The following is a 14,687-nucleotide window of genomic DNA, read 5'->3' as shown; positions in this document are numbered from 1 at the left end:
ACAGCCCTACGTCTGGCCCCCGCTTTACCTTTTAGTACATGAGGGAGCTTTTTACAACCCTGAGAGTACTCTACAGCACGATACTAGGTGAGATCTGATGAATAATATATCTGGCTGTGCTTTAAATCATTAATTAGTGGCCTCGAAAGCAATTATTTTTTTTCTATCAAATATGTTTATAGTTTGTAGATAACCTATTAAGTACCAGCAGTCATTCAGAGGTCACACTCTGCAGGAGCTACTCAACATGAAGTGACTCTGTTTATTAGAACGGGAAGACATTTTCTTTTATCTGAGATCAGGGTGGTGAAGGATGAAAAAGACAATATTTCAACAGAGTTTGTGGGCGATAACAAATATATCTCTCCTTGTTTGTTCATCACTATTATCACAGACGTGATCGTCTTCATAATCGTCTCTGTGAGCCGCGCACAGCTGTTCAGCTGGAAGTATGTTAATAAGTTCAGTTTGCAGCAATCATACAATGCCAATGAACTGCACCACGAAAGCCGTTCACTTCCATCTGACTGAATCTCCTTAAATTTCCCTTGAGACTTTCCTCTTCTCTGCCTCGACTGAGCATTTCACTCCCACTGAGCTGATCTCATCTCGCCGGGACGGGATCAATCTTTCTGACATCGTCAACTATTTTGGGGAGAGCCTCCTAATGATGGATATACTGTAAATGCTAAACTCACTTATATTTGCATCATTATAAGGATGCATGGAACTTGCAGAGATTACATTATTTAAAAATGAAGCTGACTTATTGACCGAGAGAGTCAGTGTGTATGAAGATGAATTGTATAGCAGTCTGGATTTATTCACTGCTGCTCACAGAGATAATAAGAGGAAGTTTGGAAAGTGAGAAGTTATAAAATAATAGTTACTGGAATTAAATTATTTCTCCTCACATGCTCATGTATGTGTGTTACTTTTTAACAACTTGGTCTCTTTGATTAAAGGGAGTTAGAAGAGACTCACATGGGCAATGCTGATGCCACAGTAGATAGAGAAAGCTGTCGCCAAATCCTCATCGAAGCGGTTGAACCACGGCCCATTCATCTTATTCACCAACTCAGCGACGCCGATGACTTCTGGAAAACGGAAGATTTAAAGAGGAAAGGGGTGAGGAGAAGAGGAAGGTGGAACAATTAGGGAGGAAATGATTAAGCAGGAAGAGGGGCGAGAGATGCAGGGATGGATGGAGGCGGGTGAAAGTTGATGAAGAAAAATGGAGAGTGGAAGAGGGAGCGACAAGGACGAGAAAATGAGGCACAAATGGCAAAAGTCAACGTCGAGTCAAAAAGGTCTGCTAACTTGAATTGATTTCACGGTGGAGTCAAACCTAATTGCACATAAAAAGCTCTGAAATTAAAATGTTAATATGATCCGCAGACAGCTCCTTTTTTTACATGGAGACAAATGACTGCAAAGCTTCTCTGTGGATACAGCAGAAACCATTAGGCAGCAGCATCAAAATAGAGAAGAGGTTTCTGAAAGTCTGGAACACAGAAGATGGTCTAAAGTGCACGTTATACATGTAGGACGTGATGTAACCTCTCTTTGTGCTATTCCGAGAATGAAGCTCCACTTAAAAACAAACAAACAAGAGGGCAATAATGCACTAAATATGATGTTTTTAAATCTGGTGTAAGTTGCTTAGCTTTTATACAAGTCTCAGAGAAGATACTTCTCTGTTTTTGCACGACATCTATTACAGTTCTTCTTGTTTGTTGGGTTTCTTGTGAAATAATGCTGGTCTCGGGGACCAGTTCAGCACCTGCTCTCTTTTATTGTCGCTCTTGGAAAATGTCCAAAATGTTTTTTTTGGTTTTTTATACTGAAATAATCAAAGATTTCCCTGAAAACATGTCTAAATGGCAGTAAATGTTGCTTCATATTGATATTTACCCTTCATAATTAAAAGTTCCTTTATAGATGTGTACGTTGCCTACACAGTGCACGCGAATGCGCCCCCTTTTCCAGTAAAGGTATTGGTTTTTGAACTGTTCACTGATAACATCCATGTACATGATCTCCAAAAATATTTTCATACCAAAGGAGAGGTTTCACGTCAGCCTCTCTTAACTTTTTTTCTTTGCGTCACAGAGCTTTAACTTGGATGCTCTGATGGTTTGCATTTGCTGGTTTACAGAAGCCGTCCTGATCATGTGTAGTAATATTCACTACAGAATCACGTACATGTTTAATGCAGTGTTGCCAGAGGCCAGCAGACCAGAGCTACTCAGTAATGGTTAAAGTCTTGTCCTCTGCAAAAAGAGCTTTGCCTCAATTCCCTGCATCTTTTAATTATATTAATCACTGTATGTGACAAATTCCCCAAATTCTCTGGAATAATTTGCCCTTCCCTGAGTGTTGAGACCCTCCCCATATTTACTTGTAAAAGACTCTTTGGGATGTTTTTTTGTTAGACACAGTCCTGTTACTAATTACCCTAATGAGATGTGAGCTGTTCTGCCAGGTGTCTTGTTTTTAGCATTACATTATGTTTAAGGCTTTTGATCCTCTTGCCTGAACTGTTTTGAAATGTGCTGCTAACCTCCAATTTCAAACAGGCTTTGAGCTGTTGTCAAATTGAATTACATAAAAATGTTCTGCATTCTGCTTTTATCAACATTTTACACATAGTTCCCACTTTTTGGTACACAAGGTTGTATATTTTGCATGATTTCATCAGGAAATCCCTTTGTGTTGAACTCACTGGTATGAAATGAAAAGTCCAAATGTGTGTGTTCATGCATTGTTACCGTTATTCTCATCTTTGATGGGGAAGCAGAGGATGTTGCGAGTCCTGAAGCCCGTGCTGTCATCCACCCCACGATAGAAAAGAGGATGAGAGTAGGCGTCCTTAATGTTCAAAATCTGACCAGTTGTCGCCACGTGGCCGGCAATGCCCTGATCGGCTGGGATGCGAAACTCATTCTGTGCTCAGACACGAAGACACACACAGTTTTGTCTTTACTTAACAGCTCACAGGATAGGGAGACAATCAGCAAGTGTAATCATATAAATATCTTGGAACCATAATCAATGAAAACCTGAATTTTGATGAGAATTACAAATTGGTCTGGAAAAAGGGTTACAAGTGCCTTTACTGCCTTAGGAAACTTGCTCATTTCCACATTGACTGAACAATTTAACTTCGTTTTATCGTCCTTTTATTGAGTCTGTTTTATCTTTTTGTTTGGTGGCATGGTTCGGTCAGACCTCTGTTGCAGAGAAAATCTGACTGAATTGGATAGTGAGATGGTCCAGTCGTCTGATAGGTGAGTCACAGCCCTGTTTAGCCTCCCTGTACACTAAACAGGAACAACGGATGGCTTTATCAATTCTTAATAATGGTTCCCATCCTCTACAGGGTGAATCTCAGCTTCTTCCCTGGGGACGGAGCTTTCTAGTTCCAAGATGCAGGACAAAGTGTTATAAAAACAGCTTTGTCCCCGCTGCCATCACTGAACTCAATAAGAACGGTTTCATTTGATTTCATCTTGTCTAATTAACAAATATGTGTCTGTCAGGTTTCATTAAGTGTGTGTTTAGTGATGGGATGCTAAATGCTCTCATTTTATTGTGGTGTTCCTCAAGGCTCTATGCTTGGCCCACTTTTGCTTTCAATATATATGCTGCCTCTCCACCGTATCATTCAAAAGACTGATTCTAATTACTTTAAAGCTTTTAATGGTTTGAATTACATGAAGGACTCATTAACATCTATGTGCCTGGGCACTAACTGATACCAGTGAATGAGGTTCTGCTGGTTATCCTGAGGTCTCTTGTAAAGAAAGGTTAGCGGGCCTCATCCGTCAGAGCTCCAATTGTGATCGGAATGACATCAGAACCTTTTGAATCTTTTAAACCATTTTTTAATCGTAAAGTTTTTATGAATGTCACAATGTTGGTTTTAGTATTCCTGTATTTCTTATTATTTGTCTTGTTGTTATTTGGCCTTTTTTTCTTTTTAGATGTTTAACTTTTTTCCTGTGATGCAATAAAGTTTATTATTATCATTATTATTCCAGTATGTAGATATTTGTTCAGTGTACTTTGATAATTCTCCCTGTTATAATTTCCTGTTACTCCCTGTTGCCAAATTCAAGACAGCCAAAAAAGTCTCCATAAATCTTAGACCATTAGGCCACGGTGCAGCTGTGCACTGTCAGCACAGTCATGCTAAGTGTTTATATGTGTGTTAAATTAAATGCTTGTTTGCCGTACCTCCTCCTCACTGACCACACCACCATCAAACACCTTTGCCACCAGCTCATGGCTCACACGATCCAGCAGGAACACCGAACAGCTGCAGAAACAGTGAACGTCAGATTTCGAGGGGTAAGAGACAGAACGGAGCACAGCTGAGAACATTAGAGAGTTTTATCTCGTTTCATCTCAGGTCATTTTGTAACTTATTAAATGACGCAAGTCAGTTAAGAACAAATTGCCTAGATAGCCTTTGCAAATGGAGATAAAGACATTCACACTATGCACAGACACACATGCACACACTCTTTCTGTCTTTCATACACGCACACTGATAAATCCCTTTGAAGATGAATCAGAGGGCTTACATCTCTGCATCACTGAGGTTCCTGGCCTCCACTATAATTTCCTGTAACAGCACTGACACATCATCTGAAAGAATCAGAGAGACAGAGAGGACGGGGGGAGAACGAGAGAAAAAAAGAAGGATGAGAGAGGGAATTAAATGGAAAACAGAGGAAATTATAAGGGGACACAGCAAAACCCAGATAGACAGAAACAGAGATTACAGTACGAGTACCGGTGGATCCGCCACACAAGCTGATAAGAGCTTTTGTAATCAACGCTTCAGTACAGTGAGAGGCAATTTGCTCTACCAACAGATCAATTTTTGTACCTGCAATCACGATGCCATCAGTGCTTACAGCTCGATAAGAATGGAAATACCTCCACAGATAGATGGAAATTATAGGAAAGAAAGGTGGACCCATAATTTTCAATGCCCTTTTGATTTTATGACAATGATCACCTTAAGGGTCGCTAATATCTCATTCAATTATGTGCACCATTTGTTTCACAAGGTGATCACTTCAATTAATGCAAATTGCACCACACTGGTCTTGCTTCACACTTGACAGACACATGGATGGACAGACGGAGGAGAGAAGACTTACCCAAATGTGTAAAGAGATTTTTGGCCACTTGCAAGAGCGCCTATAAAGAGAAACAGCGAACACAAATAGCTCTTCAAAGGGCAACTTCATGTATATTTATGCATACGGCATATGTGAGAATATGACTGGATGGGTGTGTGTTTTTGTGTGTGTCCGTGTGCATGTGCAGTACCTGGCACTCCACTTTGAGCTTCTGCTCTTTCTGGAAGGCCAAAGTTGAAGTGAGGACTGTTGAAGTGTAGCAGAAACAGTGCTGGATGGCATGTTCATCTACCTCGGTGTGTCTGCAATAGGGAACACACACAGAGTAAAGGGTAAAAGCCTGGCTATAACAAATCTGGATTTTGCACTGCTATGAAACATTTCCCATTTATGAAATGGCTTACAAATGAAATCTTGTAATTAAACTATCCAACTGCAGATATGTAAATAGAGCAGTGTGCAAAAGTCTTGAGCCACCTTTTATTTCTTCATAATTTGCTTCCCAGGATCCAGACTTTCTAATAACTTTTTAAAATGCCCTTGATAAGTAGTTCTCCGGGTTTCCTGAAGGTCTTTCAGTTTTTCTTAGGACATTGGTTGCTTTTTCACTTATTTTTAGTCCAGTCTTTGTACCTGAACATTTTAGGAGGAATGTTTTCTGCTTTAGTCACTACACAATGACCTATGAATCATTCAAGCATACCTAATCCAACAGATTAACCTGTGTACTGTCTACATGCAACAGACAACTTAGCAATGAACCAATTTTAAATGGTATCTTTAGGTACTTTCTTATTAGCAGCCTGCCAGAAAAACAAAGATAACACATTTTGACAGGCATCAAATTGCCAAAGAGCTGTTTTTTTCCCATTTCCATTTTCTATTTTCCATATTCCTACTAACATATAAAAACTAAATAAAGACTTTTGTACAATACTGTATATCAGAACCATTTAAATAATCTGTTTTGTCATAAAAACATGAACACGCTCTTACTTGAGACATTTTTCCAAAACTAAAATCATGCAAAAAAAGTAAATAAGAAACCTCAATAATTACCTTCACACACAGGAAGGTGGAAAAGACAACAGTCTCTACTCTTGGCTAACTACGACAAAGACTTACAACTCTGTGCAGGCAACAAGTGAAGGCAAAACTGACAGCAACACCATTGACCACATTCATGCTTGTAGTTGTCTGTGTTTGCCTACAGAGGGCAGTGGCATATTATTGTGCAGATATCAGGGTATATTGTATATTGCTTCAAGGTGTTCTTGCCCTCCGCTTGGAGGCCTCAGAGGAATCTAAGCAAAAGAGGTTGGAGCCTGAAAAAAAGCCTGTCAGGCTCACTTTAACTTCAACAAGTGTCCTACAAATCTTTACGAGTGACATTCAGAGATTCAGAGGAGTCAGAATAAAGAGAGTGGAAAATATTTTTTGGTGGCAGACGCCAGTTATTTGAAGCTGTGATAGAAAATGATCAACAGCCTGTGGGAGTCCACCTCCAAAGACCAGAAGGTGCATGTCTTCTGTGACACTGGACTGGAGCAGTTAAAAATCCTGCCATCACTTAGAAACAAACCATCACTCAGCCTAATTGTCAAAAGAACAATATATCTGAGTGTAAATAAAAAAAAACAGTGTCTCTATTGTCTCCTTCTAACAATGTGCTTCTGCTCATTCTCAAGCTGCTTCTTTTTCCTGCCGCCACTAAATCTGAGATACGGACCTGTTACCAGTGTCACAATATGTTGTTATACACCGGTGTCACGGGTGAAGAGGACACCGTGAATATGATCAGACAATATCTATAATGAGGCGATGCACCTTCGAGATATACGGCTCTTCTAAAATCTGGATGATTGTGCTCACAGAACAGGATATTCATCACATTATATGCACAGCTGAGACCATAATCCTGCTGCTGTTACTATGGTAATGAGATGCAAGCTCTATCATTTGTGCCACTGGCAGAGGGAGAAATTATAGGACATGATCCCTTCTCATCTCTCACAATCTTGACAGAGAGAGAGAGAGAGAGAGAGAGAGAGAGGGAGGGAGTACAAACACGGGACTGCGTGAGAGTGTCTGCACGTGTGTGGAAATCATACAATACACAAAAAAACTTTCCCAGTTTCTTAGACAAACACAGAGACAAACAGCTGGAGTGCAAGTTTACAGACTTCTGCATTCAGGAGATAGCAGCATTGCTCTGGGCAACACACACACACACAACCAAATACATACACACGCATGCCAAAACATAGCGCCAAACCAGGCAGCAAAGCCTCCTGCTGCTTTTAGGCTCATGACCTGACGCTAGATCCTCACACTGTCATCCTCATCGCAGCCATCTGGACACACACACACACATTAGAGCTCAAGCTCAAAAAGTGCTGTGGTACATGTTTGGGGGCGGTCACTCTGTCAAATGACGGACTTTCCACATCTGCCAGTGACACGGAGCGGGACCCAGACTTAAATTATCCGTGTAAAACTGTGTCACACTGGGTTATAATGGTACGTTTTGTAAGCATCAGCCCTTGCAGTGAAAGATGGGTGTGCATTGTTGATGGAGTCATATTAACAACCTGATGAGTTAGCGGGTCTTCTTGCCCAATAAATGACAGCTGCATACTTTTGCAAGACTTTTAAGCAAGAAGCACTGCCGAGTAGGGATTCGCAAGAGTGATGACAAACAGCCATGCAGAATGAGGGACAGGTGAGGCCTTGACTTCTAACAAAAACATATACAGGGTTTTCTTGCAAATCATCAGTAAATACCTGAAGATCAGTTCAGCTCAGACTCAGATGGCAGACTGTTAATAATCAGCATTGTTTCCCTTGTGTGCTCTCTGCACAGACACTCGGCATCACCAACAGTTTCTGCTTGAACTAACCTAAAATATCCTGATTTCACGTATCAGCAGCAGGCATCTGTGCAGCTCCGTGTGATTTGTGAATCCATACAGCCTGTGCACAAATCTGGTGCTTGGCTGGAAAATGACTAAGAAGCTTTAATAGGTAACTTGAAAAGGAATAAAACAATGTAAGCAGCCTAGTTTTGTAGCCAATGGATGGGAGGGATGTTTATTTTATTCATTTATTCATATGTTTTGAGAAATACAATATATCTGCGAATATTTTGGAGATTGTTATTCAAATAGGTAAGAAGATTTGCTATAACACATCTATAAGAGATGGACAGACGAGACAAATTGCAGATGATCTGCGAATTGTTTTTCTCCACAGTTAAAAAGGTAAAAAGAAAGCACACCCTCTTTCAGGTTTTACATATCAGGAGATAATAAAAATCAGCTGGTCCTTAGCAGGTCTTAAAATGAGGTAAACGGAACTACAGCACATAACATATTACACTGCACCAAAATGCAGTAGCAATGTGTGAAAAAATACACCCTACAAGCTGCTTCCACCTTTAGGTGCAATAACTCAAAGCTACATTTTCTGTATTACTTCATCATTTCCTCACATCATTGTGGAGGAATTCTGACCCACTCTTCTTTAAAATATTGCTTTAGCTGATTTGGTTTGATTTGTTAAGCATAGCTCTCTGAATTTCCTACCACAGCACATCAGTCAGGTCTGGAGTTCGACACCTTGATTCTTTTCTTTTCTAGTCATTCTGTACGAAGGATCATTTTCCTGTCGCATGATCGAGTTTGAGTCAAGCTTTATCTGTCAGACAGATGAATTCACGTTTGACTCTAAAAAAGTTTGGAACACAGAGAAGTTCATGGTCGACTAAAAGACTGCAAGCTGCCCAGGTGCTGTGGCTGCAAAACAAGCACAAATCACCACCCCCTTGATGACAGTGGGATATATAGTATAATATGGTCAAAAATCTCCACTTTGGTCTCATCTGTCTGAAGGACATTAGTCCAGAAGTCTTGTGTAACTTGGCAAACCTCAGCTGTGCTGCCACGTGCTATTAGCCCTCTCAAGGCAGGCGTTGCCGATTTGCAACAGTTAAAAACTAACAACCTGATTACCCCACATACATACTGAGAAGTACCACTGCAGGACTTGGTTGTGCATTAGCAACAAAAAGTTTAATTTGAGCCTGAGAGGGTTAAGAGAGAAAAGATTTTCTCCCGGCTACCCTCCCAAAGACTTGTTCAGTCTTTACTGAACTTTTAACATGCTAACCTGTAAAGTCAGGGATGTACCACTTTGTTTTTTGCAGTTCGTCCGAGCATAACAGGGAGTGACTTTGGTGTAATTTGCTGGGACGTCCGATCCTGGGGTGATTGTCAGCTGTCTCAAATGTTTTCCACTTGTGAATGATCTTTCACACTGTACAATGATGGACTGATTTGTTAATGAAGTACATACCTGTCCTCTTATCCTCCTGCTTCTTATGGAAGCTGTAAGGGTGTGCTTAGTTTTTGGTGATGATATATGACGTATGTGATGTGTTGGAGTTGCATTTACCTCATTTTTACACCCGCTAAGGACCAGATGATGCTTTGCTCTGATATTTAAAGCCTTAAGAGAGTATACTTTCTTTTAACCATGACTGTATTTGCTCAATAGCATCCTGTGCTGGAAAACATGAAATAGCCTCTTTGTGTTATACTGATGCATGAGAGTATTATATATATTTAATTGTAAAGCTGTAGCAGCATGTGCATGTGTCACACGTTGCCGTGCCTATCACTGGTCTGAGTGATATCATTTCTGCTAGCCTATCCTTACCTTTCCATTATTCTGTCTTTTTGCACACACTTTTGGAACCTGTCATTACACTCACATTTCTGACATGTGTCTTTAAACAGACACTCTGCTATCAGCAAAAAATCCCGTATGAATGTCAGCCCTGCACAAGTATTTCTGGGCTACTCTAGGTTAAACTCCAGGGCTGCTTTTGCATCTCAGTCCTTCCCCTGCATCTGTTCATGGCCAACACAAAGCACAACCTGCTGGTAAGCTGCAGATCTTAGTGGAAACAGCAGTGCAGTCTCTGCTACTATAACCTCAACAAATCTGAGCTGTAAGGCGCAACTAATCAGGCCCCATCCCGACATTACTGTAAGCTGCTGTCAGATAAATCTTTGCATCTACCATGAGTCAGCAGTTGTGGCATTAGGAAAAGCCAAATCACTTTTGGACTGACAGCCGAGTAATTTCAAAAAAGTTTTTTCGGCATTAAGCCATCAACGCCGGAGTGATTTCTGAACAGCTGGGAGGTCCAAACGCGATTTCAGCGAGTGCCGTGTGGTCTTCTCAGCATTAAACAGAAAAACAAACCAAAAAGAAACAACTCAAAGCGAGGACGTACCTTTTCCCGCCCTCCTTGTTGAACGCGCACGCTAGTGCCACCACCTGACCTGTAGCCCTGCTGACCACAGGCACACAAAGCATGGAGGAAATCTCACAGCCCAACATACTGGACAGTTGCCTGCGCTCCTCCTGCCATGGTAGCAGGCAGAAAAGACAAACAGATTAGTTACAGTGATGCAGGCAGATAGATAGATGCATAAATAGATAGATCTCTTACAGCACTGATGTCTTGAAGAGTAATTGACTTCTTCTTCTCGACAACCTGACCAAAACGTCCAAACATCAGCTGCACAGAAGTAAGAAAAACAAGGAGATAATAAAGACAAGATGAGCACACGGAAAGTAAATAAAACCAGTATAATGAGGGTAAAATAGATATAAAAAAGCTTGTTTATTGTCAGTGAAGCTTATTACCACTGCTAAACAGCACATACAGCCACTTAAGTTTTTTTTCTTGTGTCTTGATTTCTCTCTTCACCGGCTATTATCGAGATTTCACACATCATTTAGGCTGGGGCACGCAGTCTATTCACACGATAATGGAAAGCCTGTTAAATATGCTACACAAGCACTGCAGCCAGAGACAGGAGAGTGCAAGCCACCCAAAGGATGTCATTACTGGCCCTCACCAAATTTCTTAATTATAACTCCTGCTGAGGATTATAAGTGATTACACGTGGGAGGCTTATTCTATCATGACACTCGAAAAAAAAGAAAAAAAAGAAACTACACGCAGGGTTGCAACACTTGCATCATAATTCTGTTTATTAAAAATTGGAGAAGACATCCCTGAAATCCACACCTCAGCTTAACAGACCACATAACGAACAAGAAGCACTCAGAGAGCGCAAACCTCAGCCGAGGCAGCTCACCACAAATAATTTAAGGAAAAACGATTGCGATTGATCTCGAAGAGCTATTTTGTATCATTGTAATTTCTTTACCTTACAATATAAAGCGTCTTTAAGCAACTGTTGTTGTGATAAAACTGAATATAATTGGATTGAAAGAGGTCAGAGGTCAAATATGACATATTTTAAATTCACAGCACACTTGCAAGAATCATAGTTTCTAAGTTATAAGGTTTTTTGTCAGTTTTTGAGTGTTAATAATTAAATTGACCTTGAAGACCATGATGGGTGTATGTACAAATTTTTCAGAATTCATTCAAAGCATTTTGAGCTATTGTGTTTACAGAGTGAGACACATGCAAAAGCTATTAAAACATAACCTCGCTCCCCGAAGGAAATGAAGGTCATTCATGAGTAAAAGGGAAAAATAAAAGACTTAATGGAAATGCGATCAAACCGGTAAAAAAACCCCTGTTTTACTGGGAACATTGGAGACAAACATGAAATGTAGATGAAAATCAATAAACAATAAGTAAATTATTGCATTGATATTTTGCCTCACCGGGAAGCTGATCTCCTCTTCCAGGACTTTGTCTCTGACTACCTAAAAGGTCAGAGATGTCAAAGGTCAGGAGTTCTTCAAATGTTAATGTTCAAATTGCTCTTTGATAAATGAGTCATGGTGTGTGTGTGTGTGTGTGTGTGTGTGTGTGTCTGTGGGGATGAGGAGAACAGTATGTGAGTCCATGTTGTTTTTTGTGTGGTATTTCAAAGACAGATTATGAAAACAAATGTGTACGACAGCGATAAAGATGTGTCTGTGTGTGTGCGTTTGTGTGTATACCTGGCAAAATAGCTGGTGGTTATCCTCAGAGACCAGTAGCAAACAACAGCACTGCGACCGAGTCTGCTGCTGCAACTGCGGAAGAACACAAACACGACATCAGTCCTGACGTATAATCACAGAAATCTCTCTTTACTCGCTCAGATTGTTTTAAAACCTTCAATTTACTATTCTTTGGAGTGTAGCCTAGGCGTGGAGATAAGATAAGAAATCGGCGGACAGTGAAAAATGACTGCTCCCGGGGCGTGGTGAGAATTCAAACTGATTTTTGCAGTAGATTAAAATCTGGAATGAAATTAGGTTTTTATTACGCTAAACAGACGGGATTTATTCAAGTACATTTTCAGCGTAAGCCCCGCAGTTAGCTGTGATTTTCCAAGATGGACAAACAGAAGAAAATCACATTTGGTGTCTGCGTGTGTGTAAATTAAAGTGTGTGTGTGTGTGCTCAAGCTCCCTGAAGCTGTTGCTCTGTTGCAACCAATTTCCCGCTGCTGTCTGTGATGAAAACATTTCATTCACATTCATAGACTGAAAATACACTCTGAGCCGTACACGCCCCTGCGCGCACACTGCTACAAACATATACACGCACACACACACACACACACACACATATGCAGCAGCGCTTCCTCACACAGCATTCTTCTCCGTAATCCACTGAGCTGGATGGAGAAGAAGCAGAACAGGAATAAACGGCAGCCACTGCCAACACATTTGCCCCCCAGTCTCTCACACACACATGTGCACGCACACAAAGCACGCTGCTGCACCCTCATATAATAATAAGCCCCTCCAACCCCTTTTTCAAAATGCTGTTAATACCATAAGAGCTGCCCCGAGCTCTTCCCACCCGAAAAAAACCACGATTCTTCAGAAGCAACAATCCCGTGCTCCTCTTCCCTCTCCTCTCCCCTGTGCCCTCACCCCATTATTTTTACAACTGTAAAAATAAACAAATAGACAAAAACAAATCATGTCGGATTTAACATGCATCTTTAAAAGCCCTGCAGTCTATTTTGCACCACCGCAGCCTCTGTCTCTCTCCCTCGCTCTCATCTGTGAGACGGATGGATGAAGAAAAGAAAAGTCCAATGCAGATTCAGGGGCATAAAAGGATGCAGGCCGCGCTGCCGTTGTTCAGCACCGCTGAGCTGGTCCCAGGGTAGCACAAGTTGCACAGAAGGTCAGGTAGGTTTGACTTAAGCGCTTACAGAGAGAAATATCCACCTCGCTTTACGCTGGTTTTCAGAGCAACCTTTGCTATCCGTGTCCTCAAAGACAGCATCTATAATTTCTGCTGCGCAGGGACGCCGGTAACAGCAGCTAATGGTAAATGAGTTCATCTGATAGCGTCCGCCTGCTAGTGCATGTTCTCATTTTAGAAACATAATAGAAAATGAGGAAAAACAGTTGTCGAAGGAAAGCACTTGGTTCCTTTAACTAAATTAAAAATACTCGGAATACCTGAAACTCCGAGTATGTTAGGGCCGCAATTATTCCGACTATTATGAGATTATGAGTTGCAGCAGTGCTCGCGATTTGAAATCGCTGATGGTTTTATTTTTCCTTTTCATGTGAGGACAAAAGACTGTGTTAACATTTTCTTTTACTAAACTCTGAAGTAAAGAATCGCGTCCCTGGATCCATCAAACTTCCTTGGATGGACTGCAGCTCTGTCCATTTGATGCAGCATAACCTTCAAATTTCTCTACTTTCTCTTGCTTTATTCTCTCTCTCGCCCTCTCTTATCTTCTTCTTCTGTGAATATTTCCATACATTTGAATTGTAGCCAGAGTCCCGCTGACTACAATTTTATGACTACCGTGGCTGAAGCTTGATAACTCTGCTCTCTCTCACGGCTCTCTGCACAGCTCCTCCTTCCCTGCAATCAATCTCTACACCTCTCGCTCTGCTCCCCTGGCTTCAGAGAGTGTATCATATAAGAAGGGTGCGCACATTAAGGGGAGACTAATGGAGTAATTGTGTGACAATAAGCTTGTAGTAAAAATAATGACAGGAAGAGAGGTAGAAATCACCGGGAAGGATTTTATGTCTTGAATGTACTGTACATATTTAACACACAGTGTGTGTGTGTGTGCAGGTTGTGTGTGTGTGTGTGAAAGTGCATGAGTGATCTCAACCCACTTACATAATTGATGACTTTAAGCTGGAGAGAGGCTGCATCAAGGTCATAGAGCTCACCTAAAAGAGAGAGGGAGACAGAGAGAGAGAGAGAGGATGACGGGAGGAAAAACCAGCGTAGAGCAAGGTCAGAGTGGCGTTAAGGAAGAGTGGGAATGCAGAGCATGTACGCAAGTGGACAGAAAGCAATCCAGGGAGAGATACACTGAGACAGCGAGGTCAGGGAAGGAGCGGGACTAATAATGAAGACAAGACATGGGATGGAGGGCTGCCCGGACTGCAGATGAAGACAGAAGGAAAAGAAGTGAACCCCCCCCCCCCCCACACACACACACACACACAAAAAACCCCCAAAACAACTAAAGACACTAAATGCAACCCACATTTTTT

The 14,687-nt window shown here is 41.2% G+C and overlaps 1 protein-coding gene across 3 annotated transcripts in view; it reads right to left on the bottom strand.

Annotated features, from left to right (window-relative positions):
* The window catches only part of pde2a (phosphodiesterase 2A), a 176,835-nt gene that overhangs the window by 15,773 nt on the left and 146,375 nt on the right, over window positions 1-14,687 (bottom strand). For all 3 annotated transcript variants that reach the window (XM_085479404.1, XM_085479405.1, XM_085479406.1), the window contains 11 exons: window positions 14,305-14,357; window positions 12,153-12,227; window positions 11,871-11,912; window positions 10,675-10,743; window positions 10,456-10,586; window positions 5,347-5,458; window positions 5,175-5,214; window positions 4,590-4,653; window positions 4,240-4,321; window positions 2,772-2,946; window positions 985-1,097 (listed from right to left, as the gene is read on the bottom strand). In XM_085479404.1, the coding sequence (XP_085335530.1) occupies window positions 985-1,097; window positions 2,772-2,946; window positions 4,240-4,321; window positions 4,590-4,653; window positions 5,175-5,214; window positions 5,347-5,458; window positions 10,456-10,586; window positions 10,675-10,743; window positions 11,871-11,912; window positions 12,153-12,227; window positions 14,305-14,357 (956 nt within the window). The remainder of the gene's footprint in view (window positions 1-984; window positions 1,098-2,771; window positions 2,947-4,239; window positions 4,322-4,589; window positions 4,654-5,174; window positions 5,215-5,346; window positions 5,459-10,455; window positions 10,587-10,674; window positions 10,744-11,870; window positions 11,913-12,152; window positions 12,228-14,304; window positions 14,358-14,687) is intronic.

This window comes from Copadichromis virginalis, linkage group LG14 (assembly GCF_057382275.1).
Source record: "Copadichromis virginalis isolate Kocher_CV1m ecotype Utaka linkage group LG14, C_Virginalis_male_GT1.1, whole genome shotgun sequence".
In the NCBI taxonomy this organism is placed as follows: Eukaryota; Metazoa; Chordata; class Actinopteri; order Cichliformes; family Cichlidae; genus Copadichromis; species Copadichromis virginalis.
Note: the sequence above shows the minus strand (reverse complement) of the source record. Positions and strands in the feature narration are given on the sequence as shown.